This window comes from Gadus morhua, chromosome 17 (assembly GCF_902167405.1).
Source record: "Gadus morhua chromosome 17, gadMor3.0, whole genome shotgun sequence".
NCBI lineage: Eukaryota > Metazoa > Chordata > Actinopteri > Gadiformes > Gadidae > Gadus > Gadus morhua.
The window spans coordinates 15,517,378-15,532,099 of NC_044064.1; the positions used below are offsets into that span (position 1 = coordinate 15,517,378).

General features: G+C 41.8%; 1 protein-coding gene across 6 annotated transcripts in view; it reads right to left on the bottom strand.

Annotated features, from left to right (window-relative positions):
• Positions 1 to 321: 321 nt before the first annotated feature.
• LOC115529800 (GTPase IMAP family member 9-like) overlaps positions 322 to 14,722 on the bottom strand; it is a 54,364-nt gene continuing 39,963 nt past the window's right edge. For 2 of the 6 annotated variants that reach the window (XM_030338874.1, XM_030338876.1), the window contains exon 2: positions 322 to 1,174. In XM_030338874.1, coding sequence (XP_030194734.1) covers positions 450 to 1,174 — 725 coding nt within the window. In that variant the 3' untranslated portion in view covers positions 322 to 449. Of the gene's footprint in view, positions 1,178 to 3,411; positions 3,677 to 14,722 lie in introns of those variants that run through there. The other 4 variants (XM_030338880.1, XM_030338879.1, XM_030338877.1 and 1 more) reach the window with 4 other exon arrangements.

Sequence of the window (14,722 nt, forward strand, 5' to 3'; positions counted from 1 at the left end):
CTTCCCTTACAAGAGGGCACGAGAGCCTTTTGCAGTTCTGCCCCCGCTTTTCAACCAGACTGAGTGCCCCAATATTCAAAAAGACCCTGATATACATAAAACAACAGGCAGAGGTAAAGGTGAAGCGGTCGTGGTAGAGGGGAAGCATTTGAAAAATCTGGATCGTAAACCCTCTGGACCCTCGCAAACCCTCCGGCCCCAATGGCCATATGCTTTAAAGTAGGGGTGAACGATTAATCGATTTCAAATCGATATTACGATGTAATATAAGGCGATATGCAAATCGCAAAGGCTGCGATTAAAAAAATAAAAACTTTTTCGTTTTTTTTGTAATTTGTTACCGTTACTGATTGGAGCTCTTTAAGATTGACAATTATTGATATATTTTAAAATTCAATAGATGAATGAAGATGTTCTAATATTTATTCATCTTAACACATTGGCCTGGCCTAAGAGATACTGCATTTTTTCTTCTTTGCTGCCTCCTGGTACATGGCGTTGGTATAACACCCTCCACCGTTTAAATCCACAACCTTCTCCACCTTTTCCAGCAGCTCGGGAACTTGCTGCACATCACTTTCATCCTTGTTGTTGAATACGTGGTACCTGCCTCCACACCTGTGAATCAAATCCCTGAGGTCATCAGAGCTGGACAGAAACTCCTCTATCAGCCCCTTCAGGTCATCACCCCTGGCGAACAGCACCACTGTGTATTTGCGGAGCGCCACTTCACCAAATACCTCAGCTATCATATCGACGGCCCTTTTCACCTCCTCTGGGTAGTGTTCCAGCTTGACCACCAGGAGGAAGGCGTGTGGGCCAGGGGCCGTCAGGGTCATGCTTTTGCTGACCTCCGTGATGATCTGTTCCTGGGTCCGTTGTGTGTCTCCAAAACCTGGCATGTCCACCACCGCCACCTTCTTCCTCTTGCTCCTCCTGCTTGACCTGCTCTTCGCATCCTCCTCAACATGGTATCCAGAGGTCTCCAGCTGGCAGACTTGTGTCACGGAGGCTGGGCTACAAATGGACTCGAAGGGCCCTCCTTGGCCAGCCTGGCCAAGGATGGTGTTCCCTGAGGCGCTCTTCCCAGACCCTGTGTTTCCAATCAGGATCAGTCTCAGCACTTCTTCTGGATCATTCTCTCCCATGTCGGTTGGACACGGTCCCGTTGCTCCTGTGGGTGGAACATTACACAAGCTATCAATTATATTGCACCGTCTTGTCCAAAGATTACTTTCTTAATCTTGGGGTGAGTTATCTAACACTGAAATAGTTATATAATATTAACGGTAAATTCCCAGTTTAAAAAATGTTAGGTTCATGGTTTAATAGATTTCAAGCATTGTCCTTGAATACAGGGTCTCCTGGGTCTCTCTCTCTAGTATTGGAATACCACAGCTGGCCACTGGGCAACTTTTGCCACAAACCTTGAGACCTTGTTTTGGCCATGTGATTAGACAAATGCATTGATTTTTAAATGTATTGTAAGAAGTGGATCTCTATGATGACCTCAGCCTGGAAGAATGCAAGAAACTGCCTGGACTTTGACAAAAAAGAAGAACTGCAGATTTGTGTAAATATTGCAAAAGAGTGCACACAGATTTACAGGCAATTCCTTGCCAACAAATAACTGCTGGAAGCTGCAAGTAATGGGCACATATATCTAAAATTGACAGTTTTATAGTTAAATGCTGAAGAAATGTAGTAGGCCTAATTCAAGTTTTGGATGCATGGACATGCTGTTATTTTCCTAATGTTTAGATTATTTTAGGCTTAACGTTATGCAATTGAAAAACGTAATTTATGCTTCTTCATACATCCCAACAACAAGGTCTATGTACCTGACTTTTCTGTAGGCTACAATGCTGTGCAAATGATATAAATCACACGGACAAATCGTCTAGTAGCAGTCATTGATTTTAAGAAAATAAAAGATGCTCTCGCGCAGTTTCAGGTCAGGCTAAAATCCCTTTCTTCGCAAAGTGAGTAAAAAAGTGAGATTAAGTTGAGACAGCAGTTGGCGTAGTCTACTGCATCTAAACAATTTAGTATGTTATGGACACGTTTGACTCATGGATAGGCCTATGTATCTATGAGATTCCGTAAACCACACCCCAGAATTGTTTAAGTTTCAGTATGCGCAGATTTGTTTTTAAACCTAGGCCTACGTGTTGAAACCATGGACCTGGTTGAAACTTTCTTTTCACTCACGGAAAATTATTGTGTTTGTGTGCGTGTCCGTGTGAAACAATTAGTCATTATTTTCTAATAATCGTTAATCTTTTGTTTGATTATAAATACGTTTTTACAACATTTTAATTAACCACAAAATGAAGAATGACGCAAATAAAGATTAAACATATTTATTAGATAACATTTCGCATTTCTGTAAAGGCACATCTATCGAAAATACTTTAAGAATTTGTTTTTGTTTGGTAAAATAAACAAGACTATATGATTTTGGATATCAGTTATGATATTTTAGTTATTTTAAAATTAGGCTATTTCATTTATCCTCAATCTTTATTGGCAAATCAGATTTGTCTTGAAGCGATTGCGATTCAGCCTATAGCATGCACGCACACATAACACACAGAACAACGACGAACTAGTTCAAAAGGTCTGCAGGTCTGCAGAATACAGAGCATGTGTCCCGTATCTTAAATATTGTTTGGATGGAGGCCTACACCACAAACAATGACCCCAGGGTTATTGTCGACTAGTAGGCCTACTTGTCGACCACTACTTGTCATCCGCTGCACGCTTTGGAGGATGCCCGGAGCGTCTGCGTGCTGACAGAGGAACGGAAAATGGACCCGTCGAGATTAAAGTCGATATGATGTTTCAACTTTATTCTCGACATTTCGAGTTTAATGTCGACATGTTGATTTTAAAGTCGACGCGTTGATTTTAATCTCGTCACGGCAAAAATATTTTTTTTCTTCACGTGTGGCCCTAATAATCCGTCGTAAAAGAGCGCTGGTTTTAGTCCATCTTCGGAAAATTGTAGTTTCACTAGACGCTACGGGGCAGGAATTCTCGACGTCGGTTATGAGAAGGGGAATCTAATTAATTGTAAACAGTGCTGTCTTTTCCTATGTTCTAAAGGAGGCACGTTTTCATCTCTCCTTGACGCGATGCCGTTTTCCACAAAGGTTAAGGAAAGGATAAAGCTAAGGATATTTGACATTCCGTAGACGCCCCTGACGACGTTTTCTACAAAGGTTAGGCCTAAAGAAAGGATGCATAAAGGTTAGTCGATTTGACAATCCGTAGATGCCCCCATATATATACATCTATGGGTGGAAAAGAAATAGCCCCCAACCTACGGAACCTTATCTCGGCTAAATGTTCATGTCAGCAACAATATACGATTCACTTAATGAGCTTCTGAAGATAAATCCACCTTACCTGAGTCTGACTCCATATTGAGCATTTCTTTCTCAATATTATTCTGTCCTACTGTCGTTTATCTGTTGTTCAGGTCAACCTCGCCCTAAAGAATCCAGAGGTTTGCGCAGTTTCAGATCAAGCTAAAATTCCATTCTTCGCAAAGTGAGTAAAAAAGTGAGACGTTGAGATAGCAGTTAACGTAGTCTACTGCATCTAAACAACTTAGTAGGCATACACATGGAACGGAGACGAGGTGTTTCAGTAAACCACACCCCAGAATTGTTTCAGTTTCATACGACAGAGTATTAGGGCCTCTCATGAAGAAAAAAATATTTTTTTTATTAATCTTGACATGTCGAGATTAAACTCGAAATGTCGAGAATAAAGTTGAAATATTATGTCGACTTTAATCTCGATTTGTCGACATTAAACTCGAAATGTCGAGAATACAGTTGAAATTAGTTGGGAGGGATAGCAACCGCTCCACGGGCCTGCAATGAATCCAATGGCTTGTGTAGCCTAGATAATTTGGTAAAATTGTATTTCAGAACCGGGTTTAACATGGGAAATGGGCAGATGCAAGGATACAGATGGTTGCACCTCCGTGCAATACATAAAGGTTATGTTGTGTCGCAAAATACAGTAAGACAATTGATCAAGTTGCTTGATCCTGAGGGTGTTGAGCAAAGGCGTGCCCGGCGTCTGAGGCGCAGGCAATATCACAGCAAAGGTCCGAAATGCACTCTTGCTTATGGATGGGTACGATAAACTAAAGCCGTTTCTCAATTCCAAGTACGCGAACTACGGACTCGTGGACTTAGAAGTTCGTACTTGACAAGTCCGGACTTCAAGTAAACACTTCCAAGGACGGGAATAGGCCTACGCACCTGCAATTGGAACAGCAGCGGACTCGATGACGTAACCAGCTCAGCTCGTCCGCTACGTGCAAACAAATTATAGAAAACAAAACACCAGCCTCTTTAGTTTTAAAATAGTATGTTAATATTTTGAATGAATATAAATTAAAAGTTATGCGTATTCACACGGCAAGCCAGCTGTACCCTACATATAAACAATCAGTGGCTTGAAAAAGATTGTTTGAGATTGCCATTTCTCAATTTTCCGATATAGCTTTATATATATATATATATATATATATATATATATATATATATATATATATATATATATATATATATATAAATAATGCTATGGTTTATGTATGCATATTTATATATATATATATATATATATATATATATATATATATATATATATATATATATATATATATATATATATAATGCTATGGTTTATATATGCATATTAATTTATTTTCATGGTAAAAAGAAGTCACGTTCTTCCCACAGGATTGAAGCCAGTGAAAAAGTCTAATGTCTAATATGAAAATGCATATCTGTTGAGACCTGTAATTCATGTCTTATGCCGCTTTTCCACTGCATGGTACCAGCTCGACACGACTCGACTCAGCTCGCCTTTTTTGCGTTTCCACCGCGAAAACATGGTATCTGGTACCTGAAGTGGCTGCTTTTTCTAGTACCGCCTCGCTCTAGGTTCCAAGCGGCTGAGCCGATGCTAAAAGGTGACGTCGGCAGACGGCCGGCCACTGATTGGCCAGAGAGTGTGACGAAGTCACGAGAGCGACATGGCTACCATGCTGGTAACAGCCATAGCAGCGCCGCAGCCAACATATTCCACTTCTTCAACATGCCAGCTAATAATACGAACACGAATACCATCGCATCGATGTTCTCCATTGTTGTTATGTGGGTTCTGTCCATGTGTGGGTTACGTAGGTGTTGTTTGCGTCGCATACAAAAATACGTCACGGCCCTTTCGCGCAGCCGACCCCGCCCACGTCCCGGAGGTACTATTTGCGGTGGAAAAGGACCCGCGCTGCTACCGTGTCGAGTCGTGTCGAGTCGTGTCGTGTCGAGTCGAGCTACATGTGCGGTGGAAAAGCGGCATTAGACTTTTTCTCGCAGCTACAGATAAAAAAAATTAAATTCTCTATTTATGGTTTCACAATGACTGAGTCACGGTTGAAACAAATGAGTTTCAGCTCTAATGCTGCTACTGTCTGTAATATGTTTCTATTTAGATTATTTGTCAGGATATTTTGTTATTATTGTCCGAGTCTGGTTTTAACTAATGCTGGGCTTACACCAAAAGATTTTCACATTCACAGACTAAAAACTGCAAGAGAGAATTTAGCGTTGGATCAAGTGTGATATTTAACAAGGGTTTTGTAGATATGTAGATATGGGGGTTGGAGATGCAGCAACCACAGGATGTCTGTTAACTTCCTGTTCAGGTTTCACATCCTTTCAGCCCAAGAGACACAAACTTGAAAAACAAAAACAAAAAAAAGCAACAACTGCTATTTGCAGAGCTGTACTATTATTCGGACGCATGTACTTGATTAAATTGTTTTAATAAAGTACATGCAGTGTTCTTCCCCTTCGTCTCGTCCCACCCCTAGTGCTGATAATGTAGTGGGCTGGTCTGGACAGAAAATGCCAGGGCTGAATTTTTGTCCCAGTCCACCCCTGGTTACAGACCAAGCTGTAGGCTTGATGGTACTATATATATATCAGTGGAGGCTTCTCCATTGAGGAGAGGGAGGAAGATCCTCCTTAACATTGTTGAGAATAAAAAATGTAGATTGCCCAGACTACTGTAATGAATTAATGCCCTTAAATATGACTACTTTAATGCCTTTGAATATAATGTTCGTTTCCCTGGGTAAAGGGACATTAGCACCCCCTATCGACTTTTGACAATTACTTCAGGGAGGAAGGTCCTCCCTCCGCCTCCGTTGACTCCCATTCATTTCCCAGAAAGTACTGGCGGCCGGTGAATAACATGGGTTTCAATGGGAGAGAGGAGGAAAGTCCTCCTCTGAGTGGGTGTGTCCTTACAGGCGTCTGATTCGCGCCGACCGTACCTCAAAGGATCTAATTTGTTTTTCATCATCGTGCAGTAGGCTAGACTACGCTAACTGCTGTCTCAACTTCAAATCTCCCTTTTTTTCTCACTTTGTTGAAGAAACGGATCTTATCTTTACTTTAAACTGCGAAGGGCTAGCCTACCTCTTGGTTTCTTTGGGTGGAGTTGACCTGAACAACAGATATTGGACGATAGGGAAAAATACATATTGAGAAAGACATACTCAATATGGAGTCAGTTAAGGTGGATTTATCTTCAGAACCTCAGTGACTGTGAATCTTACATTGTTTTGTGGACATGAACATTTAGAAAAGGTTCTGTAGGTAGGGGGCTATCCAGGATTCGGTGGTAGGCCTACCAGAATAAATCATTACATGAATCTAAACTGTTCATTAAACATATTGCACATGTTTTTCTGTGTTTTTCTGAACCTTTATCTTAATCACTTAATTATACGAAATGTGTGAATGTATTTATGAACTTATAAACACAATAAATGATTGCTAGGCAGGCCCGTGCAGAGGGGGGGGCTATGGGTGCCCGAGCCCCTGCCCTTTTCCCTCTGAAGGACCAAAGTGCCCTTTTGAGTGGTCATTTAAATTTTCAATGCTTTGTAAAATTACACATGAACAATTAAACATTAACATGTGAATCAATTATTCGAGAATAAAAATGTCTAAAAGTAATAATCTAGAAGTAAAGTTTGTACTTTGTAGCCTCGTTTACCGGCGCTCAGTGCGCAGCTGCCGCTGGGTGACGTCATAGGCTATCAACGTGACTTTTCACCTTTGCCTGTCTGCGCGATGCGCTTGTTGTTTTAAGAGATGGTACAATGCAGGGTAAGATCACTACAGAGTCAGACACACACAGACAGTTGTTTCCAAAACCATTAAGTTGATAATGCTAAATAAACGGTAACAGTTCTCGTTTTGTAGCGTCATTTTGAAGTAAAGGCCTATGTTTGCCAGCAAAAGCTTTTCAACAAGCATCGTTTTAACTGACTGTGAAAGTGGCTACCACTCGGTTTATTTTCTATTGCCTACCAGCAAACCTATCTGGGAAACCTTTTGAAATTGCAAAGGGAAAGCATACATTGTTATATTGAATCTGTATAGGCTACTCTGTAGTAACTACGTGGCCACATGACATGGCCAGTGGCGGTGGGTCAATAGAGGGCGCCAGGGCGCTGTCACACCATATTTGTACCGGGCACGTCATCCCGGTACAGACCCCCCACAGTAACAGACCCCCAGTCTATTACTGTGCCAAACCAACATTTTTGATCACCAGCCGCCACTGGACATGGCAAATCCGTTTCATGTCTACTCTGTCTCAGTGTCTCTGACAGTAGTGGTTTTTGCATGTGCCCTTTTTTGAATTTGAGCCCCTGCCCCTCAAAGGGTCGCTGCACGCCCTGCTAGGAAAGGGTTAGGAGTGAGGTGGAGAATAGGGCTAGGAGTCAGGAGCATAGGGCTGGGAGGGAGATGGAACCCTCCTCCAACTTGATACAGGCAGTGTTCAAGGTGGTGGCGCAGGCATTAACTGGTTGGTTTTGGAGGCTATTCGAGCTCGAATGAGAATCATAGGTCAGAATCAGAATCAGAATTCCCTTTATGGCATTGCACATGGGCAACGAAATTTGAATTTAATCCAGACGGTGCGATTCATCCATTCAACATTTTAAATATAAGAAAGGTAAAAAATCGATGTAAACATCAAGATAAAATATACAAATAACAAATAAGGATTAAAAATGCAATTAAATAAGAATAGCAGCTGAGCTAATCTGTATTGCACAGTAGTGTTGTCAGATAAATGATACAGATATTTTAATAGTGCAAATTGGTGGAACCAAAAAAATATGAGGGAATATATGTGTTGGTCCTATGTGTTGTAGAGGTGTTAAATGCATGTATTTAACTTTAAAATGTATACCTCTACTGTTTTTCGCCTTATTGCTAATTCTACACCATATAGTCCCACAGTCACCTGGTATGTGTGCCGAGTTTGCAGTTTTTCCCATCTCCGGCATCAAATCTGTTGGAGTGGGGGTGTTTGGTCAAGCTATGGTCACTGCACTATATCCAAATGGTCTGACCGTATGGATCATGGAAAGTGGTTCATCGCGACGAATAGTGCAAGTATAACAAGTTTCATGCATATTCCACCTTCTTAGTGGTAATGGCAGCCAGTTGTAATGCTGAACTTCCAGACCTTGTTATAGCGCCACTTATGTGTTATTCTGGGTTATCTTTTGAGTTCTACAAGCCTTCCAAATGTTATAACTTTTGCAGCCAAAAAGCCAGGAAAATAATAATAATACTAACGAAAACAATGGGGTTCCTACGGATTTCGTTGGACCCCTAATAATATCAACGATTAGGGTTCCTACAGATTTCGTAGGATCCCTAATTAATAAGCTGCGTTTCCATGTCATGCCGTAACTAGAAGTGACACAGGCCGTTCTCAGTGCCTGGCGCTGTAGTACTTAACATGCATTACTACATGCACACCTTAAAGTCAATACCCACCATTGCAGAACGGAAATCCAGATTTTTCAAATGCTTCCCAAATGCCACGACCCCTTCACATACACCACCTTTACCTTTACCTGTTTATGAATATCAGAGTCATTTGGACCTTGATATTTTTTGTATTTTTGTATATTGGGGCCCTCAGTCTTGGTGAAAAGGGGGGCAGAACTGCAGTAGGCTCTCAAGCAGACAGCCGACTAGGGGTTAAGGGGTACGGGGCCTGGATGAACGGCTGGACACCTTATCTCTCCCCTGTGGTTTTACTTATCTTCATGTTCCTAGTGTTCTCTCCACTTGGAGATTTGCCTGATCATTGGCTTAAGCTATTTTTTATAGTTAACATGGTTAAGAAAAAAAATGAAGTTAATTGATTTAATTTTAAACTTAACATAAGATGGGTTATGGGTATAGGCCTACGTATATTTTTTATATTATAAATATTTAAATATTTTCATACCTGAACCACATTCCCCAAAGAAAAAGTACACCGTGTTACTTGGTGTTACAACCCTCTTCGTTGATTGGACTGGTGGAAGTGGATTGTCAATGGTCAGATGCAGATCTTGCTATAACAATAATAGCTACATGGTCTACTTATAATATTATAACTAAATAATTGTATATTTATCTATAGATAATCTATATTTTTATATTTAATTTATTCAACATTAAACCAATGCATTTCAATCGGGAGACTATTTTCGACTTCAGAAGGGGGGGGGGGGGGGGGGGGGGCTGCGAAGGATTCGTCAAAACAACAATTCGATTTATCCGATTTTTGAGAAGACCCCCTCAAAAACTGAAACTAACCACGTTCCTTAAACCCAGTCTTACACCAGATTGTAGTAAAACTGCCCACAGCGGAAAATACATTACAATAACGGCTATAAACATGTGACACGCCTACGTTTTTTTGGCCTATTCTTTTCAATGGGCCTGCATCAACGTCACGTGACTGTCATGGTTGCTATGGTGGTTGCCATCGACTGCCCCCCATATCTTTCAATTTTCCACAGTTTAGACTTGTAATTAATAAGTTACTTTTGAAATCAACTTGACTCATTTTTTTTAATCACTGTCTGGTGGCTAGTTACGTCACACGGAGAGATGCGCACAGACATATTCGGTAGTGACACAGCCTATAACCTATTCCTGAAAGCAGAACCTCAAGCTCTTTTATTGAACGAGGCAGGGTTATTTGAAACAATTCATTAAGATATCATGTGTGAGAGGTCATTCCTCCCCCTGAGTGTGTATTGACTATTTCAGGTGATTGAAATGCTCATTGCAAGCTTCCTATTTATGTCTAGTGTACCCCTACTGTCCACAAGTAGGGGTACACTAGACACCCCCCCCCAATGATATTGAGAATTGTTGCCATGCCCCAGTGGTGGTGGTGTCATACTGTATCTATGAAAAGGGGCATTCAAATTCTACAATGATCAATTAGGAGGCCGAAGCCCTAAAGGAAGTGATGCAATAGGTAACTTCTGAGTTAAGGACAGTAACAAGTAAGCTATAGACCTGGGGTCACTTTTATATCAACGGGGGGGTGGACGCAAAGGACGCATACGATCATCAACTCAGGGATTCCAGCCCTACAAGAAATTACTCAGCAAGTGCTTCATCTCGTTGCACCTCACCCAGCGGCTCGCTTGCAAGATTTTGGCCTGAAGTTCTTCCCAGACCTACACCCTAGCCATCCAACATTCATATCTGAGAATCAGGCCTCTCTTTAATAATGACAAAAAGTTATGAGAGAAATTCACATTAACTTGTTATCTCATAAGGGGCGTGGTGCCGGCTCCATTTGACCTTTAGCCCCAGACTTCAAAATCTTGTCCACAGGCCAGCTGTTTCTACACACCTTAAGGCACCCATTTACACCACCATCCCACCAAAAATGGGGACCAGAAACGAACCTGTCTTATGCACATTTACCTTACTTATCTGCACGGAGTGCGTAGGCGGTACAATTTTCGCCCCCGGTACAATTTTGGTGTGACACCGCCTTAACTGCTGTGTCTCAATTCAGGGGACGCATCCTTCGAAGGACGCGGTCTATGAAGGTGTGGCCTTCGTAGACCGTGAAGGCCGTACCTGATGACGCGCCGCTCCTGTCACCTAGCAACCCTGACAGCTGCGGTTCAAAAAAAGCCCCCAGGAACAGTGCATACTTCCGCAATCCACCAGTGCTCAGCGGCCAAGCCTGGTATTGTATTGCAGCTGTTTAAGCGGGCTAGTGTGGACAGGTCCCTCGATTCAAGGGGCCCAGAAATAGATTCTCCGTTCACCCCAATACAAGTTTGGAACAGGAATGTGTCTCCGCAAAAGATTACTGGATATCAATCCAAGGCTCATAATTATCTTTATGCCACGTACTAAAAAAATGTACGTTTTCTCTTTTCAAAATGCCAATTCAAGCGTTTTATTAGCCGTTTTATGTTACTATTATTTGCTGGAGAATGAGGGGTGGGCAGCTGAAAGGAGTTGTAGTGAAACAAATGTTGCTCTGTTAACTTCTCGTGTCCGATGCTTTTCCTTTTACTTAACATGAATGACGTTGATGGTTCTTAGGCGCTGTGGCGACTTTTTATCACCAAAAGTGTTTTAGTGATAAAGGGATTTTTAGACTGGTTCAGCTGCTGCTTAACGAGTCTCACGTTCCTCTGCTTGCGATCATTGCGATTCACCATTTATTGATCCATTTATTCAAAAGATTCAAAGACAAAGAATGGGTGCATAATGCATCACGGTATCATTTTTATAATATTGTTAATAGCATAAACATTTCAGTTGCGTTAGTATTTAATTTTTAATTTGCTTGTTTAGCTATGTATGACAGGTAACAATGTTGGTGTAGGCCTATTACAAATATTTATGTGCGTAGGCTACTCCAACCTCGTTGCTGATCGATATGTAACCATTTATTTGTATATAAATTAATGATGGCATTTTTCGTAAATATTTGGATGGAATCTGTTTCTTAAGCAATAGCATTGAACTGTATTGTTTTATAGGCCAACATACATTTACTATGTTGTTGGTATTACATGTTATATGGAGCAATCTTTCATATTTATGAAGTTAACTTATACTTCCATGGTCGGTAAACAATGCGACTGCGATCGCTCAGACCTCTCGCTTATGATGTTGCAATGCTAAAAATCAAGAATATTTCTGCATCCGGTACGTCATGAACTAGGGCGTGGCTAGGCTCCCATGATGCGGAAGCATATCTCTCCTTGATGTTGCCCTGCGCCATTAAGCAGTTTACATTGGAATGAATGGGCGCCATTTTGGAATCCGTTGTCCATTCTATAATATGTCCAGGGGTATATGCACGGAATGCACAGCGGTGCAATGTCCCTTCCGTTGCAATGTCCCTCAGCCGCCCCACTCCCAGCGACCGAGTTGACACAAAACCGTACCAGACCTAACTCAGCACTAATAAAACAAAACCCCCAAAAACCGGCATGCAACCGCCTTCCTTCGCCTTGCATACCGCCGGGATCCTTCACTATCTTCTGCTCAGCCCTTCCCGCTCATTCTCTCTCCTGCCTCTTTCCTTTACCGTGCCCGTCATGTGTCTTAAAGGCGCAGTCTATTTGTACCCGTCACACTTTAATTATACCTGTCCTTCACTTTATAATGTTACACCGTGACTTCCCATTATCTTATCTTCAGAATCTCCCGAAATTTTCCTCTTCTACGCCTCCAGATATTTTGTGGCAGTCAGTGAGTCCCGTTATGAGGGCAATGAAACAAAAATCTCAGTTCTGGCAAACTTCAAGAAGAGGGTGGCTGAACGCGAACCAAAATTCAAGGACAACGAGCCCAAAGTGAGCAGTCTTCCTTTCATCGACAAACCTTCATCAACAAACAACTTTTACTGATATTTGTCTTGCTAATGTTTAATGAATATTAGGTAATGTTTGTGAATGCTAATGTGTCTTGTATTTTGTTTCTTATAAAGAGTGCTTCTGAATTCCTCATCTGTGTTCTGAAGCAACTGGGTTTCCAGTATCTGAACACGGTGACTTCACCCTACAAAGTGAGAAGTCAGTGTGAGCTTTAGTTTCCGCCTCTGGTGACTTAACATGTCTTCATCTGCTGTACTCATCAGAGAGGACAAACCTTATTTGTATTCCCTTACTGTACAGCAATATATTATTTCACCTTCTTCTTTCAAATGTACTTTGTAAGTTGCTTTGGATAAAAGCGTCTGCTATATGCCCCTAAATGTAATGTCGCAATTAGTGAGATTTATATTAGCAGAGTACTTTTATATAATACTATACTATTGCCGTGTTTCCAGCGAGCGGTGCAGTTAGACGGGGTGCAGTTAGGTGCGGCCTGCGTTTCCACCGCTGACAGTACCCTTAAGGTAGGGCGGAGTTTAAAGGGGACCTATTATGCTTTTTCGACTTTTATGACATATAAACGTCGTTATAATGATTGATGGTCATGTTTCACCATGCACAAAAAACGAGGTCGATTTTCAGGAAACTCTTCCTCTCATCTGGGCGCTTTCAGCATTCTCTGTCAATGCTCGGTTTCGTCCTTCTCCACCCCCTCGCCCCCCTCCTGCCAACCCCACTCCGTTGTGATTGGTTACCTTCCTTGAAGCGCGCGCGCGGGCAGATTTGACCAGGCATATGGGGGCGCGGCAGGAGTGCCTCTACGTAGATGATTTCCCTGAAATGTGAACAAGTGAATCGCAAACGTTGTCCCGAGTGTTCAGCGCTCTGCACAGCCACCCCAGACTGTCAGCATGGAATACGCCGAAATGCATGTATGTCATTATTTGACACTTTAGTATGGTTAAACATGACTATCAATCATTATAACAACGTTTATAGGTCATAAAAGTTGAAAAAGCATAATAGGTCCCCTTTAAGCCGGATGGCGATAACCGCGGCAGCTACGTAAGCTTTGTGACATCATAGCAGTGCGACACTGTGTAGCCTGCTAATAAATTCAAAGAAAAAGAAGAACGCGACACATTGAACAAAGAGCAACAATGGAGGACGTCCAAGAAGGACGGAAAACCTTTGCGCGACATTTTCATCAATCAACTAACCCTAACCTTGTCCAGAAATACCTTGCGCGTACTGTGTTTGATTGTTTTCATCCCCCTGTCGCACGGAAGTGACTGTTCTGTCGACCAATCAACGGACGGCGAGTGTAGCTCCACCTTTTCGACCGCTTAGTACCCAAACGCAGCAGGAGTACCAATAATTAGGTACAGCTAAGTGCAGCTCAGCGCGCTTAATGCCGCACCCTGCCCAATTTTTTGGCGGTGGAAACACGAACCATGCCGCACTGAACTGCACGATGGAAACACGCCATATTGTTCCCTCAGGAAATGTTTCCACCTCAATACTATGCTTAAGCTAGGAAAAGAGAATATGAAATACAATTTAGGCCCAAGTACAAATTACATTTCCTATCTATTTTCCTATTTGAAAGCCTTTAAGGCACATTAATTACCAGTAGCATAAACTTTTCATTGATTATTGATTCAGATTTATTTCAGGAGTTTTGAGTGTTTGGGCGATTTAAAGAGGAATTAAGTTAAATGTATTAATTGTCTGAGTGACTGAACATAACAACGGCATCATGTTCACATGTCATCATGTGGCCGATAGATTTTGAGCCACATGATTGGCTCCTGTTATTGCTAGTTGCCATCTAACGGCGCATTCAGAACGCTGGGAATCATGGGGAAAACATTTTGCGACGTCTGACAGTTGTCGGGAACAACACCTCATGACGCTCTGATGATTCTTCTTCCTTTCAGCAACTGGGGCCAGATGTTGTTA